General features: G+C 43.4%; 1 protein-coding gene across 2 annotated transcripts in view; it reads right to left on the bottom strand.

The window, feature by feature from the left end:
* LOC130277692 (cytochrome P450 2J6-like) overlaps nucleotides 1-27,574 on the bottom strand; it is a 41,232-nt gene extending 13,658 nt beyond the window's left edge. The window contains exons 1-4 of one of the 2 annotated variants that reach the window (XM_056528411.1): nucleotides 27,430-27,574; nucleotides 24,688-24,848; nucleotides 22,813-22,986; nucleotides 13,259-13,400 (exon numbers count right to left, since the gene is read on the bottom strand). In XM_056528411.1, the coding sequence (XP_056384386.1) occupies nucleotides 13,259-13,400; nucleotides 22,813-22,986; nucleotides 24,688-24,848; nucleotides 27,430-27,574 (622 nt within the window). Of the gene's footprint in view, nucleotides 1-13,258; nucleotides 13,401-22,812; nucleotides 22,987-24,687; nucleotides 24,849-25,459; nucleotides 25,871-27,429 lie in introns of those variants that run through there. The other variant, XM_056528412.1, reaches the window with a different exon arrangement.
* Nucleotides 27,575-27,805: the final 231 nt, after the last annotated feature.

The following is a 27,805-nucleotide window of genomic DNA, read 5'->3' as shown; positions in this document are numbered from 1 at the left end:
GGCCAGACTGGGACCAAAAATAGGCCCAGGCATTTTAAAATAAACAGCCCATTTTTATGGTGGGGGTCTGACTCATGGGACCCCCACCAATCACCTTGGTTCAAGTGGCTCCCCAGATGTTGGAAAGCTGCAACTCCCATCATGTCTAAAGTGACTACAGCTGATGGGACAGTCAGGAGACTACACAATGATATCAGTGACTACAACTCTGATGGGACAGTTAGGAAAATACACAATGATATCACTGACCTGAGTGACGTCTTCTCTGTTGTCTTTACTTTTCTTCATCTGGCCAAACACCAGGATTTCTTCCATCTTCTCTGCAGAGTCTGACACCTGGACATCATTGGTTCCTTAATTTGTCAGTAGATCCTCATCCTCTGTATGATGACAGTAATCATTATAACCTTGCCAAATACTGTACCCCCTGAATATAATACTGCCAACCACTGTACCCCCTGAATATAATACTGCCAAATACTGTACCCTGAATATAATACTACCAACCACTGTACCCCCTGAATACTGCCAACCACTGTACCCCTGAATATAATACTGCCAAATACTGTACCCCTGAATATAATACTGCCAACCACTGTACTTCATGAATATAATACTGCCAACCACTGTACCCTGACTATAATACTGCCAATCACTGTACCCTGACTATAATACTGCCAACCACTGTACCCTGAATATAATACTGCCAACCACTGTACTCCATGAATATAATACTGCCAACCACTGTACCCTGACTATAATACTGCCAATCACTGTACCCTGAATATAATACTGCCAACCACTGTACCCTGAATATAATACTGCCAACCACTGTACTCCATGAATATAATACTGCCAACCACTGTGCCCTGACTATAATACTGCCAACCACTGTACCCTGAATATAATACTGCCAACCACTGTACTCCATGAATATAATACTGCCAACCACTGTACTCCATGAATATAATACTGCCAACCACTGTACCCTGAATATAATACTGCCAACCACTGTATTCTATTAATTTAATACTGCCAACCACTATACACCACTGAATCACCCCATACACCCCACGCACTCCATCCTCAGTCTCCTCATCACCCCATACACCCCACGCAACCCATCCTCAGTCTCCTTATCTCCCCCATACACCCCACGCACCCCATCCTCAGTCTCATCACCCCATACACCCCACACACTCCATCCTCAGTCTCCTCATCACCCCCATATACCCCAACCTCAGTCTCCTCATCACCCCATACACCCCACGCACCCCATCTTCAGTCTCATCACCCCATACACCCCGCACAACCCATCCTCGGTCTCCTCATCACCCCATACACCCCATCCTCAGTCTCCTCATCACCCCATACACCCCACGCACCCCATCCTCAGTCTCCTCATCACCCCATGCACTCCATCCTCAGTCTCCTCATCACCCCATACACCCCATCCTCAGTCTCCTCATCACCCCATACACCCCACGCACCCCATCCTCAGTCTCCTCATCACCCCATGCACTCCATCCTCAGTCTCCTCATCACCCCATACACCCCATGCACTCCATCCTTAGTCTCCTCATCACCCCATGCACTCCATCCTCAGTCTCCTCATCACCCCATACACCCCATGCACTCCATCCTCAGACTCCTCATCACCCCATGCACTCCATCCTCAGTCTCCTCATCACCCCATACACCCCATGCACTCCATCCTCAGTCTCCTCATCACCCCATGCACTCCATCCTCAGACTCCTCATCACCCCATACACCCCATGCACTCCATCCTCAGTCTCCTCATCACCCCATGCACTCCATCCTCAGTCTCCTCATCACCCCATACACCCCATGCACTCCATCCTCAGTCTCCTCATCACCCCATACACCCCATGCACTCCATCCTCAGTCTCCTCCTCACCCCATGCACTCCATTCTCAGACTCCTCATCACCCCATGCACTCCATCCTCAGACTCCTCATCACCCCCATACACCCCATGCACTCCATCCACAGTCTCCTCCTCACCCCATGCACTCCATCCTCAGTCTCCTCATCACCCCATACACCCCATGCACTCCATCCTCAGTCTCCTCATCACCCCATACACCCCATGCACTCCATCCTCAGACTCCTCATCACCCCATGCACTCCATCCTCAGACTCCTCCTCACCCCATGCACTCCATCCTCAGTCTCCTCATCACCCCATACACCCCATGCACTCCATCCTTAGTCTCCTCATCACCCCATGCACTCCATCCTCAGTCTCCTCATCACCCCATGCACTCCATCCTCAGACTCCTCATCACCCCATACACCCCACGCACTCCATCCTCAGTCTCCTCATCACCTCATACACCCCATGCACTCCATCCTCAGTCTCCTCATCACCCCATACACCCCATGCACTCCATCCTCAGTCTCCTCATCACCCCATGCACTCCATCCTTAGTCTCCTCATCACCCCATGCACTCCATCCTCAGTCTCCTCCTCACCCCATGCACTCCATCCTCAGTCTCCTCATCACCCCATACACCCCATGCACTCCATCCTCAGACTCCTCATCACCCCATGCACTCCATCCTCAGACTCCTCATCACCCCATGCACTCCATCCTCAGACTCCTCATCACCCCATACACCCCATGCACTTCATCCTCAGTCTCTTCCTCACCCTATGCACTCCATCCTCAGTCTCATCATCACCCCATACACCCCACACACAATATAATACTGCCAACCACTGTACTCCATGAATATAATACTGCCAACCACTGTACCCTGAATATAATACTGCCAACCACTGTATTCTATTAATTTAATACTGCCAACCACTATACACCACTGAATCACCCCATACACCCCACGCACTCCATCCTCAGTCTCCTCATCACCCCATACACCCCACGCAACCCATCCTCAGTCTCCTTATCTCCCCCATACACCCCACGCACCCCATCCTCAGTCTCATCACCCCATACACCCCACACACTCCATCCTCAGTCTCCTCATCACCCCCATATACCCCAACCTCAGTCTCCTCATCACCCCATACACCCCACGCACCCCATCTTCAGTCTCATCACCCCATACACCCCGCACAACCCATCCTCGGTCTCCTCATCACCCCATACACCCCATCCTCAGTCTCCTCATCACCCCATACACCCCACGCACCCCATCCTCAGTCTCCTCATCACCCCATGCACTCCATCCTCAGTCTCCTCATCACCCCATACACCCCATCCTCAGTCTCCTCATCACCCCATACACCCCACGCACCCCATCCTCAGTCTCCTCATCACCCCATGCACTCCATCCTCAGTCTCCTCATCACCCCATACACCCCATGCACTCCATCCTTAGTCTCCTCATCACCCCATGCACTCCATCCTCAGTCTCCTCATCACCCCATACACCCCATGCACTCCATCCTCAGTCTCCTCATCACCTCATACACCCCATGCACTCCATCCTCAGTCTCCTCATCACCCCATACACCCCACGCACTCCATCCTCAGTCTCCTCATCACCCCATACACCCCATGCACTCCATCCTCAGTCTCCTCATCACCCCATACACCCCATGCACTCCATCCTCAGTCTCCTCATCACCCCCATACACCCCATGCACTCCATCCTCAGTCTCCTCATCACCCCATACACCCCACGCACTCCATCCTCAGTCTCCTCATCACCCCATACACCCCATGCACTCCATCCTCAGTCTCCTCATTACCCCATACACCCCATGCACTCCATCCTCAGTCTCCTCATCACCCCCATACACCCCATGCACTCCATCCTTAGTCTCCTCATCACCCCATACACCCCATGCACTCCATCCTCAGTCTCCTCATCACCCCATACACCCCATGCACTCCATCCTCAGTCTCCTCATCACCCCCATACACCCCATGCACTCCATCCCTAGTCTCCTCATCACCCCCATACACCCCATGCACTCCATCCTTAGTCTCCTCATCACCCCATACACCCCATGCACTCCATCCTCAGTCTCCTCATCACCCCATACACCCCATGCACTCCATCCTCAGTCTCCTCATCACCCCATACACCCCATGCACTCCATCCTCAGTCTCCTCATCACCTCATACACCCCATGCACTCCATCCTCAGTCTCCTCATCACCCCATACACCCCACGCACTCCATCCTCAGTCTCCTCATCACCCCATACACCCCATGCACTCCATCCTCAGTCTCCTCATCACCCCATACACCCCATGCACTCCATCCTCAGTCTCCTCATCACCCCCATACACCCCATGCACTCCATCCTCAGTCTCCTCATCACCCCATACACCCCACGCACTCCATCCTCAGTCTCCTCATTACCCCATACACCCCATGCACTCCATCCTCAGTCTCCTCATCACCCCCATACACCCCATGCACTCCATCCTCAGTCTCCTCATCACCCCATACACCCCACACACTCCATCCTTAGTCTCCTCATCACCCCCATACACCCCATGCACTCCATCCTCAGTCTCCTCATCACCCCATACACCCCATGCACTCCATCCTCAGTCTCCTCATCACCCCATACACCCCATGCACTCCATCCTCAGTCTCCTCATCACCCCATACACCCCATGCACTCCATCCTCAGTCTCCTCATCACCCCATATACCTTAAGCACCTCATCAGTATTACACAGCTGACACCCCCCCCCCAGTCCTTCTCATCAACATTAAACCCCCTAATCACTACCCCCCTGACCCCCCCTCTGGTCCTCCTTATCAACACTACGCTCTCCCAGACCCCCAATCCTTCTTATCATTACACCACCAACCTCTTCAACACCCCTCCTGTCCTCTTCATCATCATTACAATCCCTTCCCCGCCCTGCACCCGACCGTCGCTCTCCTCACCTTATCTGTCCAGTGATGCGGCTGTGAGGCGGGAGGGTTTGCTGCTCCTGTCGCTTCTGCCGGGGTCAGAGGCCATGACACGTGACATCAGGGGCTTGGAACAGACGTGCGTGCCTGCGCGGGGCACGTCTGTTCCCATCAGCCCCTGTCCTGTTCGTCTCGCCCGGCCGGTTTAAAGGCAAATTACTGCTGTCAGCAGCAGGTCCGGGACCTGTTGCTGCAGCATTTAGTACGAAGTACTGGAAGGGGGCCCTGCAGGGGCCAGATTGTGAGGCCCAAGATGTGACCTGGGCTACTAGGGGGCCCCCTAACACTCTGGGCCCCTGTGCAGCCGAACCGGCTGAACAAGTGATATGTCCGCCCCTGACTTCGATGACCTGTGCCTGGAGACCTTGCACATCATTTTGGTGATGGGAGGCAAAATGGTTTGCTACCGGAGCGTCTTGCAAGTGCACTATATCCCTTACATGTTCTTGTAGCCTTCGTCTGAAGTTTCTAAAAGTTTTGCCCACATAATTTAGTGGACATGTGCATGTTAGGAGGTAAATCACCCCCTCTGTTTCACAATTAGCAAAGTGTTTGATCTGACATTCCTTCTTTGTTACCACACTATTAAATTTACTTCCTTTTTTAATATATGGGCACATAGTACATTTGCCACATTGGAATTTTCCATTAGGTTTAGTTGTCAGCCATCCGTCTCTAGAGATTCTTTCAAAGTTGCTATGGACCAATTTGTCCTTTAGATTGCATCCTCTTTTGTATGTGATTTGTGGTTCACTAGGGATCAATTTTTTTAAAGTCTCATCTAACCTTAATATGCCCCAATATTTGCTGAGGATTTGTTTTATCTCTCTAGCTTTATCATCATATACCCCTATTATTCTGGATATTTCTTTTCCCTCTTTACTATCTTTTTTCTTTGGGGTCAGAAGTGAGGACCTATTTGCTTTCAGTGCTCTATGATAAGCTCTTTTTATTATTTTGTTGGGGTATCCCCTATTCTTAAGTCTGATGCGAAGCTCACCTGCTTTACTTATGAATTCATCTAGAGTGGAGCAATTTCTCCTAATACGGAGGTACTGGCCCGTTGGGATTCCCTGCTTCAGTGGGCGCGGGTGGCAACTGTCCCACCGAAGCAGGGAATTCGTGGCTGTTTCTTTTCGGAACACAGTAGTTTGTACATTTCTGTCTGTTGTAACCCAAATTTTTAGATCCAGGAACACCATACTTTCAGAACTGATGGAACTCGTGAATCTAAGTCCTAACTGATTTACATTGAGCTCCCTCACAAAGGTCTAAAATTTTTCTTTGGTGGAAGACCAAATGATCAGGATGTCGTCAATGAATCTAAGCCACAATGTTATGTGGCTAGTCCATGACGACATCCTGTCACTAAAAACCACTTGGTCCTCCCACCAGCCGAGGTACAGGTTTGCGTAACTGGGGGCGCAGGGGCTCCCCATCGCTGTACCTCGGCTTTGGTGGAAGGACTCTCCTTCAAATTGAAAATAATTTTTTGTTAGAACAAATTTTAACAGTGCCATTACCAATTTGTTATGAGGGATATATTGATTCCCTCTTGATTTGAGAAAGGACTCCACTGCCTCCAGCCCCTTATCATGGGGGATGGAGGAGTATAGAGCCTCAACGTCTAGGGTGGCTAACAACACCCCCTCTTCTAATTTCACATAATTTCATAATAATTTGGCCATGCCCTTAATAAAAAAAGGGGGGGGTTTATGATATCACTGATCGGTTTACCCGTTATTTTAGTTTGGGAGACCTCCAAACTAAAATAACGGGTAAACTGATCAGTGATATCATAAACCCCCCCTTTTTTATTAAAGGCATGGCCAAATTATTATCTGGTAAAGTGGACAATAAAAGGTGGCTAGAAGATATACAAGACGTGTTCTCAGAAAAAGAAGTTAGTTTTTGCAGCCAGACCATCTCAATTAAATCTGCCTTTAAAAATGTAACTAAGCTGTATAAAGACCATGTGAGATCCAACTGGGAAATTTACAGCTTGGAAAATGATTTACAACATAAAATAGTCCCAAGGGGCCTCCGGATTCCCCTAGTACCCTCACCAAGAATTCAGACTCCACATGTGAAAGAACGGTGGGAAAAGGAAGCAACAGAGAGCTCATTAAAACTAATGCAGATCCTGCTAGAAGAGGAGAGGATCCAACTAGAGACTGTAACGATTAATCTTAATAAAGCCATAGAACAGATCAATACATTCAAAACAGATCCAACCTTCCCAAAAAAAAGAGCAGATATTGGAAGAAACTATCTCTAAATTTGTGGCTTTCTTGAAAGAAAGGAAACATTTACAGTTTAAAAGAGATTTACAGGACTTTAAAAATAAGCAGGACTATGACATTCTAAAACAGACACAAATAGCATCTCAGGAGACAGATATATCCTCATCGGAGTGTGAAGAAAGTGAATCTGAGAAAACGGGAGGATATCATAATTACAACTACAATTATAGAGGGAATAATAGGGGCAGGGGATCAGGAAGAGGCAGACCCAGGGGCTCTAGAAGAAGGGGAGGTTTTTTAGAGAAAACCCCGAGCATGAACAATTACTTGCTCAGGAGTGCACCTTAAAAATACAAGATACACAATCTACTCAAATTAAGGAGGCTGAATTACAAATTATTAATTTAACCCCACGAATACTTAGTCCAGCAGAGATGAATCTCCTGGCAAGAGGACTGTCATATGTGCCCACAGTCAAGTTTAGTTCATTTTCATGGGCCAGTGATGTAAGCCTTTATGCCAGAAAGCTCAAATGGCGTAAATACTTCCACATAAAAGATATGAGATTAGGGCATGACTTAGGAATTGATCAGGAAGACATGTCACTCTTTAGGGACCTGGATAGTCTTTCTAGGGAGAACAGTGAGGGAGTAGAAGGTGAAGGCCCATTTACACAATTAAATAAAAAAAAGTAAAAAAAACCACCTCCAGTAGGAGACTACTCTAATATTGATATATTTGTAGGATTGGTTACAAAAGAATTAAAAACGTTAGAGCAGAAAACAATTAAAGATCAAAACCTCACCTGGGCTGAGAGGCAAGCATTAAAAACATTGGCAGATGATTCCTCCCTGGTCATCAAACCCTCTGACAAAGGAGGAAACATTGTTTTGATGACCAGGGAGGAATATAAGAAGATGTGTCTTGAAATCATAAATAATAAAGACTGCTACAAAAAACTTAAAATAGATCCAACTAGAGAATTTTTAGGAGATCTTATGTGTATTTTGGAAGAAGGGCGAAGTCTAAACCTCCTGAGCAAAGTAGAATTTGATTACATGAAACCGATTACACCAAAAACCGCGTGTTTTTATTCAGTCCCTAAAATCCACAAGGGGTACCCCCCGTTACGGGGGAGACCCATAGTGTCGGGTATTGGGAATTTAACAGAAGGTGCAAGCCAGTATGTGGACAACGTACTACGACCGTTTGTGTACGCGTTGCCCTCATATGTCCGCGACACAACCGACGTATTAAAAAGACTCGAGGATGTGAAATTTGAAGAGGGGGTGTTGTTAGCCACCCTAGACGTTGAGGCTCTATACTCCTCCATCCCCCATGATAAGGGGCTGGAGGCAGTGGAGTCCTTTCTCAAATCAAGAGGGAATAAATATATTCCTCATAACAAATTGGTAATGGCACTGTTAAAATTTGTTCTAACAAAAAATTATTTTCAATTTGAAGGAGAGTCCTTCCACCAAAGCCGAGGTACAGCGATGGGGAGCCCCTGCGCCCCCAGTTACGCAAACCTGTACCTCGGCTGGTGGGAGGACCAAGTGGTTTTTAGTGACAGGATGTCGTCATGGACTAGCCACATAACATTGTGGCTTAGATTCATTGACAACATCCTGATCATTTGGTCTTCCACCAAAGAAAAATTTGAGACCTTTGTGAGGGAGCTCAATGTAAATCAGTTAGGACTTAGATTCACGAGTTCCATCAGTTCTGAAAGTATGGTGTTCCTGGATCTAAAAATTTGGGTTACAACAGACAGAAATGTACAAACTACTGTGTTCCGAAAAGAAACAGCCATGAATTCCCTGCTTCGGTGGGACAGTTGCCACCCGCGCCCACTGAAGCAGGGAATCCCAACGGGCCAGTACCTCCGTATTAGGAGAAATTGTTCCACTCTAGATGAATTCATAAGTAAAGCAGGTGAGCTTCGCATCAGACTTAAGAATAGGGGATACCCCAACAAAATAATAAAAAGAGCTTATCATAGAGCACTGAAAGCAAATAGGTCCTCACTTCTGACCCCAAAGAAAAAAGATAGTAAAGAGGGAAAAGAAATATCCAGAATAATAGGGGTATATGATGATAAAGCTAGAGAGATAAAACAAATCCTCAGCAAATATTGGGGCATATTAAGGTTAGATGAGACTTTAAAAAAATTGATCCCTAGTGAACCACAAATCACATACAAAAGAGGATGCAATCTAAAGGACAAATTGGTCCATAGCAACTTTGAAAGAATCTCTAGAGACGGATGGCTGACAACTAAACCTAATGGAACATTCCAATGTGGCAAATGTACTATGTGCCCATATATTAAAAAAGGAAGTAAATTTAATAGTGCGGTAACAAAGAAGGAATATCAGATCAAACACTTTGCTAATTGTGAAACAAAGGGGGTGATTTACCTCCTAACATGCACATGTCCACTGAATTATGTGGGCAAAACTTTTAGAAACTTCAGACGAAGGCTACATGTAGGGGATATAGTGCACATGCGAGACACTCCGGTAGCAAACCATTTTGCCTCCCATCACCTAAGTGATGTGCAAGGTCTCCAGGCACAGGTCATCGAAGTTGTACCCTCACCAAGCAGAGGAGGAGACTGGGACAACATGCTTCTTCAAAGAGAAGCCTTCTGGACTTTCACCTTGGAAGCGGTGAAACCAGAGGGCTTAAATGATTTTATATCCTACGCGTGTTTCATCAAAGAATACAACTAATAGCTGTCTATAAAAATAACCGTAAACAATTTAAATGTAGCAAACTACGATCTAAAAAAAATCTGCTACGAACATACAATTTAAATATAACAGTTGTTAATTCAACATCTACAAATAAGCTATAAATAATACAACAGGATCTATGAAAAATAAATAATACAGAAACAAGAGAACACGCAACCCAGCAACAAAAGAGTTAAAATATAGCTGGAACGCAAGAAAAGCTACCTGTCCACTGACTATCCAGAGCTCAGAACGAGGGCTGAACAGCACACCTGAGCATAGAAGACACTCCCCTCATAGCCATACCTGTGAGAGTCCAGCCACGGCAATAGAGAGCGCAGGTTCTATGCGCAGGCTGGAGATTGGCGGACCAGAGTAATAGGCGGAGCGAAGGAGGAGTTATTGGATATAAAGCACGGTGGGAAAATCAAATGGAGTACGGCCGGCATCAGAGCCGCACACATGAAAGGAGCCGCTTACACAATAGGATGCAAGCCAAGAGTTGAAAAGCCGTAACAAGGTCCCTGAAGAATCGCATAGAGGAAACGCGTAGGATCGGCATAGGATCGGCACAATATGCATACCTAAGCTCCAAGGATGAAAAAGACGCACCTTACCTCCTGAAAGAAGAGAAAAAAGCTAAGTGGCATGTGCAATAATTAATAGTGCAATAATAGACTGTGGACAGTGCAATATTTTCGGTGCTATGAGTGATTGAGGACATTGTATATAACATACTCACCTAAAAGCACTAGTCATCAGCATACCTATGGATACAACTGATTGCCCAGTTAAGAAGTTAATTTGCACATAGCCACTTTGCAACAAGTCAGTGCACAGCAAATAACGCACGACATATGCACAGTCTGAACCCTGCCTGACATAATACAATAGAAGACAGAAGCAAGATACATGTCTCTTCAAGTATCTATGTTGAAGGCTAGAAGAAGGCAGCTAAGGTGCGATCTACAATAATATATACACCCGATAAGTGTTTAAATAATTTTAACAGTAAAAGCAATTTTAAAAGGTTCCCTGTTCGTCAGTCTATATTAAAATCTGGGAGACCTCCAAACTAAAATAACGGGTAAACCGATCAGTGATATTATATATATATATATATATATATATATATATATATATATATATATATATATATATAGTGCTACTAAGTGTCAAAGGAGTATTCAACTTCAATGTTTTTCTAAGAATGTGCTCAGCCTGGAGAAAACCCCCTATGCTTACTTTTCTCACTTCTTCACCACTGTCCTTTTCCTAGAGCCAGTTCCATTGTTCAGATCTCTTTGTGTTTGGGGTCTGTATTTGCACTGCCCACCCAGCCAATTAGTGGTTCCAACAGTTTCCAGACAATGCATGTGCCTACCCTAAACACAAAAAGCTCTATGAGCCAGCTCTGGGAGAATGATTACCCCAGAAAGAGCACATTCTTGTAAAAATAATACAAGTCATAATACCCCTTAAAAGAAGTACTCAATCCCTAAACATATTATCCCCTATCCAAAGGTTAGGGGATTAGATGTCTAATCGCGGAGGGTCCGGCCACTGAGACCTGCCATGATCTCCGGCACCCCATTGTTCTGAACATTTATGTGATAGGCTTTTGACAGCCATGGTCGTCACGCCCCCTCCATTAATGTCTATGGTAGATATATGGAGGGGATGAGATGTCTGTGGTTGCTCGTAATCTGGCACAGAGCGGAGTTCACTCCGCGCAGTGGATTACCAGGGTGCCAGGCTGGAGATCGCGGGTTGTCCCAGCGGTCAGACCTCCAGGGATCAGACATCGTATCCCCTATTCTTTGGATAGGGGATAAGATGTCTAAGAGCAGAGTACTCCTCATATATTGTCCTCATATATTGTCCTCATATCCCATCCTTATACATTGTCCCCATATCCCGCCCTCATATCTAGAGGCTAGAACATATCTAGAGGCTAGAACATTTACAGAGTGCTATTAGAAAGTTTGTCTAGGGTTTCCCGAGATCATGACCCAAATTTAAGACACTCAACCGTCCCAAATGGCACACGTGAACATTTATGTGATAGGCTTTGGACGGCCATGGTCTTCACGCCCCCTCCATTAATGTCTATGGGAGATATACGGAGGGGTGTGACGGCTGTGGTTGCTCGTAATCTGGCACGGAGTGGAGTTTACTCCGTGCAGTGGATTACTGGGTGGCCGGGCTAAAGATCATGGGGTGTCCCAGTGGTCTGACCTCCCGGGATCAGACATCTTATCCCATATTCATTGGATAGGGGATAAGATGTCTAAGAGCAGAGTAGTCCTCATAAATTGTCCTCATATATTATCCTCATATCCCATCCTCATATTGTCCACATATCCCGTCCTCACATCCCGACCTCACATCTCGTCCTCACATCCCGACCTCACATCTCGTCCTCACATCCCGTCCTCACATCCCGACCTCATATCTCAACCTCATATCTCGAACTCATATCCCATACTCACATCCCTACCTCATATCCCTTCTTCATATCCCTACCTCATATCCTGTCCTCATATCGCATCCTTATATCCTGTCGTCACATCTTGTTCTCACATTCCGACCTCATTTCCCCACCTCATATCCTGTCCTCATATCCTGACCTTATATCTCGTCCTTATATCCCGTCCTTACATACCGACCTCATATTCCATCCCAATATCCTGTGTTTATATCATCCTCATATGCCGTCCTCATATATGAAGATTTTGTAAGCTAAAAACAGAAGGGGGCGTGGCTTTGTGGGAGTGTGCAGAATTTGCCAGCAAGGTCGAGGCACAAAAGGATAGAAGATAAAAGGGGTGGGGCTTAAAGGGTGGGCATGGCTTTGTGAGATGGGGCATGGCATATGGGGAGATTGTGGCTGGCAAGCCGGACTGACGTACTCATCAGGAGATGCAGAGCAGAGCTTGTGGAGTAAGTTACCGGGAATCCCATATACTTGCATGGGACTTAAAACAAGAACCCCATCCTTTACATAATGGGGTAGGTTAGGGTGAAATTAACTATCCTATATTGTTAGTGGACATATAAGTAAGATGTGACCAAGTGTTATCAAAATATCTCCAGCCATTTGGAAGTTATGCAGTTACATATATTTCCCGTAGACTTGTATGGGACATTAAACAAAAACCCCAACCCTGGCAAATGAGGGTAACTCTTGTAAGTGTTAATTTACCTATACTATATTTTTAATTAACATATTAATAACATGAGACCAAGTGTCACGGAAATATCTTTAGTCGTTTGGAAGTGATTCTGGAACATAAACACATATATATATATATTTAAAACATTGCTGCATTTGGCATTTTATAAAGAATTTACCTTGAATGTCTGGATTCATCATCATATAAAGCAAACTCCACTCTAAAGTACTCGATGTGGTTTCTGTTCCAGCAACAAACAGATCTACCATGCAAGTAAAAAGATTCTCAGCATCAAAGCTTGAATTGCGGCCATCTTGGTCCTGAGCAGAAGAGAACAGATGTTAATAACATCACACCTAAAGCTTTGCATACTACAGCTAGAATGGTCATAATCTTATCTTTCTTCATTTATTTAACCTGTTAAGGACCAAGGGTGTACCTTTATGCCTTGGTCCCATTACCAGGGTTTGAAGCATGCTCATGAGCTGATCACACTTCATACCTGGTGGGTCCTGGTTGCTATGGGCAGCCAGGACCCAGGGTTAATGCTGGGCATTAGAGATGAGCAAATTTTTTAAAAAATTTATTCTGGCGATTCACCAAAAAAAATAAAAAATATTAGATTCGATCCAAATAAATTCCTAAATTCCCAGCAAATTTTTATTAGTAATGTATTTTAATAATGTGTTTAATAAAGTGTGTATGTGTGTGTGTGTTTCACTATTTTTCTCTATTTTTTACATTTTTTAGGTAGTACTACTACTCCCAGCATGGAACAGACTGTTCCATGATGGGAGTAGTAGTACTTGTGCTAATAGACAGACCGCCCCGGGTGTCACTACTGACACCTGGTGAGATCGTCCTGTATAATGTATAGGTGCGGGCGGCTTTCTTACATCTCTGCAATAGATGAGGTGTGACACCCGCTGTGATCTGTCCTCAACTGCAGGTACTACTGCTCCCAACATGGAGAACACTCTGCTCCATGCTGGGAGCTGTAGTAAATGCATTAATAAACAGATCGCAGCGGGTATCACTTCCGACACCTTTTGCAATCTGTCTGTTAATGAAGGTACTACAACTCCTAGCATGGAGCAGACTGTACTCAATGTGGGGAGCAGTAGTACCTGCAGTAGGACCTCTATCATGCTGGTTTGCACCTTTTTGTATTCTATGAATTTTTAAAGGATTTCTAATAAATGGATGTTTTTTTTACCGGTGCTTTGACTACTACTGGATTTCTATTATGTCCAATTTGCTTTTTTTCTCCCTTTTTTGGTTTAGTTCCAATACACACAAAGGGAATAAACATGTGTATAGCAAAACATGTGTTACTGCAATCCATTTCTGTGAGAAATACTTAATTTTCGAGAAAAATCTCAGGGGTGCCAACATTTACGGCCATGACTGTATATATATATATATATATATATATATATATATATATATAGATATATAGATATATAGATATATAAATGATCTAATGTGAAAGTTTACATCTACATTTACATAAGCAAAAAAAATAAATAATATATATACAGATGGATACTCAAATAGGACTTCAACTCAGGTCAGATATGCTGTGGGATCGGCGGTACCCACGGACAGTTTGCAAACATATATTTTGCACTGTTTGCAAACTGACTGACTGTGGGTCCCGCAGCATATCTCAATACTGTTGCAGGACCCAGCATATTGAGTATATGTACCATATGAATAATATGTAATAATATATACTGTAGATGTATGTAGATGTAAACTTTTACATTATATATATATATATATATATATATGTGTGTGTGTGTGTATAGCTATCCATCTATCTATATGTATCTCTCTCTCTATCATATAAATATATATATATATAGATAGATAGATATATACATGATATCTCTGTTTATATATATATATATTTTCGCTCATGTAAATGTAGATGTAAACTTTCACATTAGAATATATACATATATATATATATATATATATATATATATATACATATATAAATATATATATATATATATATATATATATATTTTACCACTCACACAGCAGACAGATGAATGAAGAACAGGAAATAGGAGGGAAAGGCCTTAATTGAATAATGAAACCACAGCCATTAAGGTCAAACTACTTGAACTACATTCCTTTGATGTTCTATTACCTATTTGACCTTAATTGGCTGTGATCTCATTATTCAATTAACCTTAATTTGCTCCAATTAGAGCAGCTACTGTAAATTTCAAAACTTTCTTTCTTCCATTCATATGGTCCCAGTGACTCCCTGCCGGTCCCTGCTGCAACCACTGTGATTGCAAGCGGGGACAGCTGGGATTCAAGAATTACAACTCCCATCATCCCCTACATAAAAAATAAAAGATTTTTCACATATATAAAAAGGTAATCCTGACTCCTGACACCCGCTGTGATCATCCTATCTATTGCAGAGAGAAAGCCACTCGCATCTATACATTATACAGGACGATCACAGCAGGTGTCGCTAATGACAAAATTAGTTATTTCGAATCGAGTTGAAGTTCGGATTAAGTCTGGATCAAATTTTTCATTCACATTTTTCATTGAACAGTGTATCCAAGGATTGCATGTAATAGTCCCCTATGGGGAATAAAAAATAGTGTACAAAAAGGAATAATAAAAAAAAAATTTATAAATGTGAATTAACCCCTTCCCTAACAAAAGTTTAAATAATCACCTCCCCCATTTTCCATTTTTAAAAATAAAATAAAATAATGTAATAAAAAATAAACATAATCATATGTGGTACCACTATACATACATAAATGTTCAATCTATCAAAACATAAAGTTATTTAAACCTCACAGTTAAAGGACAACTGTAGTGGTACACATTTATACATGCCCGTGCCCGGGCCTCAAAAATAAACAAAATAAACTCATACATACCTTCCTACGAGCCCCTGTTGGTCCGGCACATGCCTCACGGTCTGGCAGTGCTGACGTCATTCCACTTCCTGGGGACGGGGACGCCCTAGAGCCGTCGGCGTATGACCAGCCGTAGCGATGTCCCGCCCCAGTCGGTGATAGGCTGAGCCCACTGTCATGTAAGGAGCTCTGGCCGGCTTCTTACATGACAGTGGGCTCAGCCTATCACAGGCGGGACATCGCTACGGCCGGTAATACGCAAACGGCTCTGCGGCGTCCCCGTCCCCAGGAAGTGGAATGACGTCAGCACTGCCGGACCGTGAGGCCTGTGCTGGACGAACGAGGGTTCGTAGGAAGGTATGTATGAGTTTATTTTGTTTATTTTTGAGGCCCGGGCAATGCCATATATAAATGTGTACCACTACAGTTGTCCTTTAATGGCGTACACGTAAAAAAATTACCAAAGTCCAAAATTGCACATTTTTGGTAACTTCATAGACCATAAAATGTTTTTATAAAAAGCAATGAAAAAGGTCCCATAAAACCAAAAATAGAACTAATAAAAACTACAGCATAAAAAAATTAGCCTCATAGAGCTCCGTATGTGGAAAAATAAAAAAAAATTATAGGGGTCAAAAGAGAACATTTTAAGCATACTTATTTTGGTGCATGTTGTTATAAAAAAAAATGTAAGTAGTAAAATAAAACCTACATAAATTGGGTATCCTTGTAACCGTATAGACTAGGGTTGAGCGAATCAATTCTGACGATTCTGAATATCGCTGCGATTCGATCGCACAAATCGCTTCATTAAACTCCATTCAGTGCGCTCCAGGCTCCAGGGCATCTAAGATGGCTGCCCCACATGTCAGTACATGGGGCAAGGAATGCTGGGAAGGCAGGAACAAGGGTAGGTGGGATGACCCTGAATCACATGCAGCCTATCAGCAGCCAGCCACCTCTGTGATGTCACAGTCCTATATAATCGGCAACCATCTTGCAGCCACTCACATCAGCGTTCTATTGCAGAGAGAGAGTGTGTGTTGAACAGAAAAGCCTTTTTACAGCAGCGATTCACCTCAAGCCCAAATCCAGCCTAAAAGCACTGATAGGGAAGGGAGAGAGATTGAGAGAGAAAGTGCAATTGTGGGTGTATTACAGCAGCAATTCACCTCAAACATAAATCCAGCCTAGAAGCACTGATAGGGAAGATAGATTGAGAGAGAAGGTGCAATTGTTGGTGTATTACAGCAGCGATTCACCTTAAGCCCAAATCCAGCCTAGAAGCACTGAAAGGGAATGGCAGTTGTGGGTGTAGTACACAGTGACTGTGTGCTGCAGCACTGGTGGGTACAACAACTGAAAAGCTAACAGTAGCCAGCCAGTTAGGGTGAGCAGAGCACTAAAAGCCATAATCACCTGCTATTAGTGCCTAATACTGGTTGAGTAGCGGAGTTTATTGTCCTCTATTAAGTGTAACCTGTGCTTACATAGGTGGTGTACTATTTTGTTCCTGTTAAAGTCTTAAGGGCCTAGTTACTGTGAAAGGCCAGCCAAAAGTACACACCTGCTGCTGTTCTAGATCAATACTGTTTTAAGCGTAATGGAGAACATTGTTCTCCCCTCCTAAGTGCATTTCACGTACGTACATCTACGTGGTGTACCATTTTTTTTCCTGTTAAAGTCCTAAGGGCCTAGTTACTGTGATTGGCCAGCCTAAAGGCTAGACAAATACTGTTGTAAGCGTAGTGGAGCGTATTGTACTCCCCTCAGATACGCACTAAGTATGTCAGGCAGAGAAGTGGCAGGACATGCACAGAGGAGTGGCAGATTCCTAAATTCATCAGGTGCAGGCAGAGGTCGAAGCAGATTAGGGTCAAGTGGAAGCAGGAATCGGAGCGAGAGGCCTGAGCTCCTGGTATCAGCTAGCGGTCGTGTCTAGACCAGCAACCCATCTGCTGTCATTGACTGGTTAACTCGGTCATCCACTTCATCACAAGTGACATCTGACCCTCAGTCAACAGTTGGTGGGTTTCTCAGACACAACCATCAGTTGGCATGGCCCGGGAGAAGTTCCTGTCCTTCAATTGCCTCTGTCGTATCCCTCCCCCATAGAAGTATCCTATGCTGTGGGTTCAGCTCCACTTTTTAGTCAGGACGATCTACTAGAGGACAGTCAGCAGCTACTGCCCAGCCAAGAAGTAGTGGAGACATACCCCGCTTCCTTCCCTAGGTGGGCAAGTAGTAATTAGTGTTGTTTGCGAATATTCGCAATGCGAATTTTATTCGCGAATATCGCATATTCGCGAATTCGCGAATATTCGCGAATATAGCACTATATATTCGTAATTACGAATATTCATTTTTTTTTTTTTAACTTAATTTTTTTTTTCACAGTACACATCACAGTGATCATCCCTTTCTGCTTCCAGCTTGTGTGGTGTAAAGAAGGCTCTAATACTACTGTGTGAGGCCTGTGTGCGCATTTTCGCATATACAAAAATTTGTATATGCTAATTTTCGCATATGCGAAGTTTCGCTTATGTTAATTAAGGTATGTGCTAATTTCCGCATGCGCGAATGTTCGCATATGCGAAAATAAATCGGGAATATTACGAATATGCGAATATTCGCGAATATATGACGAATATTCGTCCATATATTCGCGAATATTCGCGAATTTGAATATGGCCTATGCCGCTCAACACTAGTAGTAATGAGGAGAGTGGCGTGGTGGGTGGTAGTGTTGAGCGACATAGGCCATATTCGAATTCGCGAATATTCGCGAATATATGGACGAATATTCGTCATATATTCGCAAATATTCGCATATTCGTTATATCCTCGTTTTATTTTCGCGTATGCGAAAATACACGTATGCGAAAATTAACATATGTGAAAATTCACACATGCGAAAATTTGCATATGCGAATTGTCGCATATGCGAATTTTCGCACGCCAGTCTCACACAGTAGTATTACAGCCTTCTTTACACCACACAAGCTGGAAGCAGAGAGGGATGATCACTGTGATGTGTACTGTGAAGGAAAAAAAAAAAAAAAAAAAAACAATATTCGTAATTACGAATATATAGCGCTATATTCGCGAAATTCGTGAATTCGCGAATATGCGATATTCGCGAATAATATTCGAATTGCGAATATTCGCGAGCAACACTAGTGGGTGGTGTTGGGAGCGTTCAGGCTCCTGAAGCACACACTGTTGAGGAACATGAGGAGGACATCAGTGACGTTCAGACACAACTCGATGATGATGATGAAGCCGATCGTACTTGGGAGCTGGGTGCAGAAGGGGCTTCATCATCAGGAGAAGAGGGTAAAAGGTTTCCCGTGAGGCAGCAGTTGAGCCAGCAAGGTGGTAGCATGGTTGGGAGTCAGCATGGTGGCAGCTATGGGAAGTCTAGAGCCAAATGTGCCACCTGCTTCGCATCAGCCTACATGCCCAGGAGGTAGTGGAACAGGGGTCCCTGGAGTCGGCGGCAGTAGCAGTCAGTCGGCGCGGACTGTTGGGGGGAAAATAAGCTACTCTTCAGTGTGGCAGTTTTTTTTATCAAGTATCCGAAGGATGTTAACATGGCCACACGCAATTTAAAAAATATCTTTAATCTTTTCAATTGTGAGGCCCTATGATCTCCTCTAGCTGCTGCCACCTCCAGGCTTGGTAATTCTGCCACTATATGGTTTCCTTATGCTCCTGCCACCTACAGGTTGTCTCATTGTGCCATGTGGTCTCTTAATGCTGCCGGCACATCACATAAAATTTTGAAATAATAAATTATTTCAATTAATTTTAATAAATTCATTAACATTTTAATTCATTTAAATTAATAATTTTAATAAAAATGCCCCTCCAGCATACCATGTGTGCAAGGCCCGGTGGTGTCACGCTGTTCTTCACATGGTTTGCCTTGGCAAACGGAGTCACACAGGGGAGGAACTGCTAAAAGTCATTCATCAAGAAATCGAACCATGGTGACCGACAACGGGAAGAACATTTTATCTGCGCTGCTTCAAGGAAGCCAGAGCCATGCGCCCTGCATGGCACACGTGTTCAATCTGGTTGAAAAGCAATTCCTGAAGTGTTACCCCCATCTGCAAGACATCCCGACAATGAGAAGTAAACTTTGCATGCACTTCAGCCGCTCGTACACCGCAAAGCACCCCCCCCTTGAGCTGCAGCATCAGAACGGCATCTCCCAACATAGTCTGATTTGCGACGCTTCCACACGTTGGAATTCCACCCTCCATATGTTGGACCAACTATATGAATAGAGAAAAGCCATCACGATTTCTTGATGATCCAAGCGGATAGGAGTATACCCCTGTGCAACTTCAATGTCAACCAGTGGCATTTCATACGTGATGCCTGGCATTTGCTCAGGCCCTTTGAGGAAGTCACATTATTAGTCAGTCGCCAGGATTACGGGATGAACTATGCCATTTCACTGCTTCATTTCCTACAACACGTGTTCGAAACAATACATCTCGAGGCCACATGAGCCCTGTGGGGCTGAACTGGAGTAGGAGGGGGAGGGCGAAAGCGGAGCACAGGCAAGGTTTTGTGAAATGAGTGTTTTTTATAGTCATCTGACAGGAAAGGAGGAGCAGGAGCAGGCTGTGGAGCTACAAGGTGATGAGAAAGACGACACAGAGGACCCAGACACACCGTGGCCATGTGGTCTCCTCATGCTGCTGGCACATTAATTAAAAATGCTTATGTTAATCTATTTGAAATCTTCATTTTAAATTAAAAAAAAAGGCCCTATGTCTTGTCTTGTTCTGCCACCATATGGTCTCCTCATGCTGTTGGCACCTTAAATTAAATGTTTAAAATTTTTATCTAAAATCTTCAATTGAAAGTTTACAAAATATCTTTAATCTTTTCTATTGTGAGGCCCTATGGTCTCGTCAGGCTGCTGCCACCTCTAAGCTCTGTTATTGTGCCGCCATGTGACTCCTTGTTAGATTGGGTTTTGTGGTCATACAGTATTAGTTCAAGGTAAACCCTTCGAGCACCCGGGACATTAAACTTGTGATTCTAATCAAAATCTTTAAAAAAATATCGATGTAATCTTTTTCAAGACTGAGGCCCTATGGTCGTCAACGTCATATATTACCTGTGGAATTACCACAAGAATCCAATTAATGAGGTTGGAGCGATAACAATAACTGATGAAATGAAACATTGGCACTTTCACAGTCGGGGGGGGGGGGTTTGAGAGGCAGGGTCTGGAACAGGTGGTAGCTCACCTGGCGGTGGACCACCAGCTTGATTTTAAGATACAAGTACAAGCTTTTTCACTGCAGCCACTTCTAGCTTTATGTGCCCACTTATTCAACAGCACAGAAGCGGAATTTTCTCCTGTCCCAGTTGCTGGTACTGCAGTCCCTCCCTTTTTAAGTGGACACTCAGAGCATGGGGGTGCGCTGAAAGGCACGGACTGCTGCCCTTCTAGTGGTTGCCAAACTGCAACTCCCAGCATGCCCAGAGAGCCAAAGGCTGTCTGGGCATACTGGGAGTTGTAGTTTTGCAACATCTGAAGGGTCACAGTTTGGAGACCACTATTACAGTGGTGCCCAAACAGTGGCCCTCCAGATGTTGCCAAACTACAACTCTCAGCATGCCTAGACTGCCCAGGCATGCTGGGAGTTGTAGTTCTGTTACATCTGTCCCTTCAGATTTTTCAATTTTCATGAAAATGTAGAAAATTGTTGCTATACTTTGAAGCTCTCTAATTTTTTCAAAAAGTAAAAATATGTCCATTTTATGATTTCAACATAAAGTACACATATTGTATTTGTGAATCAATATAAAATTTATTTTGAATATCAATTTTCCTTACAAGCAGAGAGCTTCAAAGCTAGAAAAATGCCAAATTTTCTAAATTTTCATGAAATTTGTGGATTTTTCACCAAGAAAGGATGCAAGTTACGACAAAAATTTGCCACCAAAATAAAGTAGAATATGTCACGAAAAAACTATCTCAGAATCAGAATAATCGGTAAAAGCATCTTAGAGTTATTAATGCTTAAAGTGACGGTGGTCAGAATTACAAAAAAGGGCTGCATCCTTAAGGTGAAAATGAGCTGCGTCCTTAAGGAGTTAAGGGGTTAAAGGATCATTACAACAAGCAGATCAAACACAAGATAATGACATCGATAGTATAATACAAAGTCCAACCGCATTTGAAGGATATGTTGTAGCAGATAATATACCTGCCCTATTAGATTTTCAAACAATAAAGTCATTAAAAAGCACTGTCCATGCATTTTCTATTAAAAAATGTATTAAGGTCAGAAAAATGTTGTTGGATAATGTAAATGTATTAGGATCTGGTGATGAAATGCACATATAAGGCAATGTAGAATGATATCTTTACTTACTATGTCTGGTAATGATTAACTTTTTGTGTAGTTATTACATCACATATGTATTGTATACAGTATATGACTCATATGCACTTGTATAGCAAAATATAGCAATACTTGAGATTTCCAAAAATTCTTAATTCTCCTCTCTGATCAATTGGTTCCTGAAAGTGTCTAAAGGGTTGTGTCCTATCACAATATATACAATTCTCCTTATCCATTCTTTCCATTTTTACCACTCAGAAATCGCTCAATGGGATTGTAATTGTACTGGATACTGTGTTTTTAAGCATCCAGCCCCTGCTTTCCAGTAGAAGGTTATGCTTCCAAATCTCTATCACTCACCCTGTTACCTTTAAAAAAAAAAATTCTAGTTCTTTGACCATTGGTTTTAAAATTATTCACATGATTGTTGCAAACCTCTAGACAATATTTTACCATACCTTATCCATTTCTTCTAGGTAACAGTCAATGTAGTCTCGAGGTTGCCCTGGCACCCTGGTTCTCTTGTGTTCTTCTAAAACCTCACCAAGGAATCCGAAAACAATTTTAACATTTCGGAAGATCTTTTTGTGTGGTAGAGGGAGGTATTGGACAAATCCAAATGCATTGTAGAGCTGAATGAGAAATTCAAAGCACATTATGAATACATAAGAACATTTGGACTATTATGTCTAAGTCGTATAATAACTATTTTCTCATACGGCAAATGTTTTTTTTTTTTTTTTTTTTTTTGTGTTGATAATACTTGTGGATCATATTGATTTGCTTGACCTTCTTCCCTCCCCCCCATAAAATACAGACTTATTGTTGTGGTTTAAAGGCCACAGCAGACCCACTTTTATGAACAAAACAGTAAGTAACAGTAACAGTGATATATATATATATATATATATATATATATATATACATATCTGCCAATATAAAAATTCATAATAAACAACTGGATAAACATTACCAACATAATATTTTAATTGTTGTGCAAAACACATTCTGAACTTATCCCTGAGTGTTCACTACTTGGCAGGAGGGGGACTTAATGGCTGCTTATTTCCATCAGATCTCCAATTTTGCCCTTAAAGGGGTTCTCCGGTGCTCACACATCTTATCCCCTATCCAAAGGATAGGGGATAAGATGCCTGATCGCGGGAGTCCCGCCGCTGGGGACCCCCGGGATCTTGCACGCGGCACCCCGTTTGTATCACACCCCTCCTGTAGGCTTGCATTGAGGGGCAGAGTGTGACGTCACACGGGGCGGAGGCGTGACGTCACACGCCGCCGGCCTTGTGGTCATCGGTAATCAGACCCGGAGCGAACACGCTCCGGGGACTGATTACAAACGGGGTGCCACGTGCAAGATCCCGTGGGTCCCCAGCCGTGGGACTCCCGCGATCAGGCATCTTATCCCCTATCCTTTGGATAGGGGATAAGATGTGTAAGCACCGGAGAACCCCTTTAATCGTGCAGCCCCTGACCCAAGTTCATCTCATTCAGAGACTACAATTTCCCTTAGGAATTCACCTCGAACAGCTGGGTACCATCCCAGCTCCACAATATATCCAACCCGATGACAACCTTTTTTTTTTTTAAAGTGCCTCCAAATCCCCCTTCAGCTCCTGCCACTGCAACACAAATTCCCCCATGGTACCCAAGTACCTAAAATTCTATCACCAAATAGGGCTGGCAGGTAATTGCTTCGCTACACTGCTCTAACTGGCTCCCCCCTTTCCATCCCCCCAGATAAATTCTGCCCAGGCCCACCCCTTTTAACCCCTAACTCCTCAAGCTGTCACAACCATACTGCCCCCTTTCATGTGTCCCCTCAGCTCCTATTCTGTCCACTATAGGGGTTTCTTTTAACAGTGATAATATTAAAGGAGTACTGTAGTGTAAGACCACTGGGAACCTCCACGATCTGCTTGCGCGATGCCCTGCTCTCTTTGTACATGCCCCCTCTATGTATCTCTATGGGAGAGCTAGAGAATGATAAAAAAAATGCTGTATCCCTGGCTCTCCCATAGTGATTAATGGAGGGGGCCTGTTGGGCACAGCTTCGTGCGGTGGTCGACACAGCTCCATGCATTGTAGAGCTGGGGTGAATAGTGGATAATTTGTCTTAGACTGCAGTACTCCTTTATGTTGTCGATTCCACATTCTCAGTATAGATTGTAAATTGGAGAATTGAATTAATCATTGAAATGTTTAATTTCATACATAACATTATATCTAGTGGATGCAGTTTTTTTTCAAATAATGTTAATACAGAATTACAAAATGTGTTTCATGTTATAAGTCATAAGTGGTATAAAATTACCCACCTGGGCCCAAAAACCAGTTGCATTTTTCATATGTTCATGGACCAGGTTAAGAATATTTCTAAACACTGTCTCATCATAGTCATATCGTCGTCCAAACACAATGAAACAAATAATATTCGATACTGCGTTATCAAGGACAAAGTGTGGATCATACAGAGAGTCTGGGAAACAAACAGTAATAAATTGTGAGCATCAAAATATAGATTTCATTAGGTGTTCTGGCCATTTTAAGACACCATGTTATGCCATAAGTAAGTCACATGTTTTAAAGGGGTTTTCTGGGCATACAAAAAGCTTTTAGACTGTATTATGGGTGCTTTCAAAATGAAAAAACAAACCATACTCACCTGCCCTAATCCCTCACTGCTGCCTTTCTCATGGCTTCTGGTTACTACTGATCTCTACGTCTGATGACATTGAATTCCTGCAGGAAATGCCTGTTTAGCCAATTACTGGCCATGGTGGTGACCCACCTCCGCCAAGGATTGGCAGAGAAAGAGTCTCCTGCTCCTTCAGGAAAGGAACATTAATTATACTCCACAGTTTAACATGTCTACCAAGTCTTACAGCTATATGATGTGGATAACACTATAACAGTCAGATAGGAAGAGAACGTATCTACTACAGGTGACCTTAAACAAACTGCATGCAGATTAAAGTGCAACAGAGTCTAGTTTATGGTGGATGGTAGATTTTGCCTATAGTGGTTGTAGTAGTAGTCACAACTTTATAGTGTATTGGTTGATGGGGCAGCTGAAGTGCAGACACCCACCTTTGGTTGCCATTCAAGGGTCAAATACAACTAGCAAAGAAGCCGGGGTGTTGAAAAATTTACATATTTGATAGATGAGGGTCAATGACAAGCTCAAAGAATAATAATTTAATGGCTTTGAGTATTGAACAGTGAGTAAGACATGTCAGGCTTGCAATACCAAGCTAATGGAGCCTATAAGATGACGTGGTAGAAGATTGCTGGTTTATAGCACATAGACTTGCTACAAACTAGTGGTGTGTATAGAAAGGCAGCACTGCACGGGACATCACTCCGACCAATAGCGAATGAAGTAAGGTGGGAAATGCTCCACAGCGGTGACATGTTATCTCTATTGGAGGAGTGGACAAGGGCAGAGGCAGAAGGCATAGCACTGAGCTGAACTGAAAAAGGTTAGGCCATCTGCGCGTGCCGGCCATCTGTGCGTTCCGGGTTGGGACGCACGGAGAGCCGATTAGGCCCTCTTTGCGCATGTCTGTTCCCTGTGCGTTCCAGGCTGAGACGCATGGGGTTAGATATAGCGCATGCTATAATTAGTCCGGTCACATGGTCATCAAACAGATCCGGACATGTGACCGCGGTCATGTGAACAAGAAACCGGAAGTGATGTAGGAAGGCGCCGGTGTCTGAGGAGACCCTGTGTGAGTATAAATTGAACTACTGTTTTATTATCAAATGTAAGCCTGAGGAAGAAGGTAGTTTTTAGCCGTTGAAACGCGTTGCTATTTTTATTAAATGAATTCCTGAATATCTGGCTGTTCTGGCACTTTTAATCGGTATCCTGACCGGGGCTGAGTGATGCAAGCCAACGTGGAGGGGGTATCTTTGGTGAAATAACCACCTAGATCCCCCACTGTGGAGTAAGTGCAATACCACCTTATCCTTCACTATAACATATCAAGTCCTGCTTCATTGAGCGCTGGTCATTTTTTATGTTTGCCTTTTGTCTATTTACTGGTATTCTACGGGCATTTATTTGACCCCGGAAAACCACGCGCTCTCCAGATCTGTGGATTTATGAAGAGGCTACGTTCTGTGTTGATTAACCTGACTGCTGTCTAGGTTCGTGGGTGTTAGTGGGGTTGGTCACCTATAAATAGGTACCGTTCCACGTACACCGGGTGAGTTCTCTCCCTTTTTAATAAAGGTGGTGGGCCTTGGATCTGAGCGCTTTTTTCCCTATGTATTTTTTGTACATATACTCTTCACTGAGCTGAACTGTCATTCTACTCATATGCTAGGAGATGTAGCACTATACTCTTAGGGGGAGATTTATCAAAACCTGTGCAAAGGAAAAGGGGCCTAGTTGTCTATAACAACCATCACCAACCATTCCCATTTTATTAAGGTGTATCCATATAAATGGTCCAGCCTGTATTATATTTTTTCTATGGTATGACAGTTCATCCTTTTCACCATTTTTCCTTCTCCAATTGTCATGCATCTGAACACTTTCAAGCATTTGTATGTGTCCCTATTGTTCATGTTTTCCTTTTATGTGATATTATCCATACGATTGAACTACACAATTCTCTATGTATGTTTGATTTAAAGTTTTTGAAGTTAAAGTTTTAGTATTGGTTGATAATAATTGTTACCCTAAAGATATATTGTAAACATTACTATTCATATATATGATCCGTGATTATGTTATTTACCTCCTATCCTTCATTAATTACAAATATACATCAATCACAGTAATCTTGTAGTGTAGAGAATTAATTATTACTAGTGCACTTGCTAGTGGATATAATAGACCAATCGAAATAGGGCATATGTGTAGATTGTTCATTGGATGTACAGCAGTCACCCGAGAGCCATGTCATTTCAAACAGCTGATCGGTAGGGGAATTGAAAGTTGTTGCCCCCTCTCAGATCTGATGTTGAAGGCTTATCCTAAGAATACTATGATTTTAGAAAACCCCTTTAAGAATGTAAGTTTGTAAGTGTTTTTATTATAAAAGTCTTACCTTGATTCTTCTTAAATTCCTGTATTAGGTATAGGCTCTCTTCAGAAATTCTCTCTTCCATGGACTTCTTACCAAGACCAAAGTTTCGTAGAGTGGACAATGTGAAGCGCCTGTGCTCCTTCCATGCCAATCCATATTTTGCCATAACCAAACCTAAATAGAAAACGCAGCTGAAAATTACTTAACAAATAGCCATAAATACATTATAAGTGAGGTAAACATTATGCTTCCTTGCCCCCTATAACACCCAAGTAAAAAAGGCTGTGCAAATAACCCCTTTCTGTATGGGGACATTTGTGGAGTCAGGCACCTTTATCAGCTTGCTAGACTCCACTACACTGGCTGACAGTCAAGACAATTCATCACTTGAGATTTT

Source organism: Hyla sarda, chromosome 6 (genome assembly GCF_029499605.1).
Source record: "Hyla sarda isolate aHylSar1 chromosome 6, aHylSar1.hap1, whole genome shotgun sequence".
Classification (NCBI taxonomy): Eukaryota; Metazoa; Chordata; class Amphibia; order Anura; family Hylidae; genus Hyla; species Hyla sarda.
This window is presented reverse-complemented; position numbering and strand designations above follow the sequence as displayed.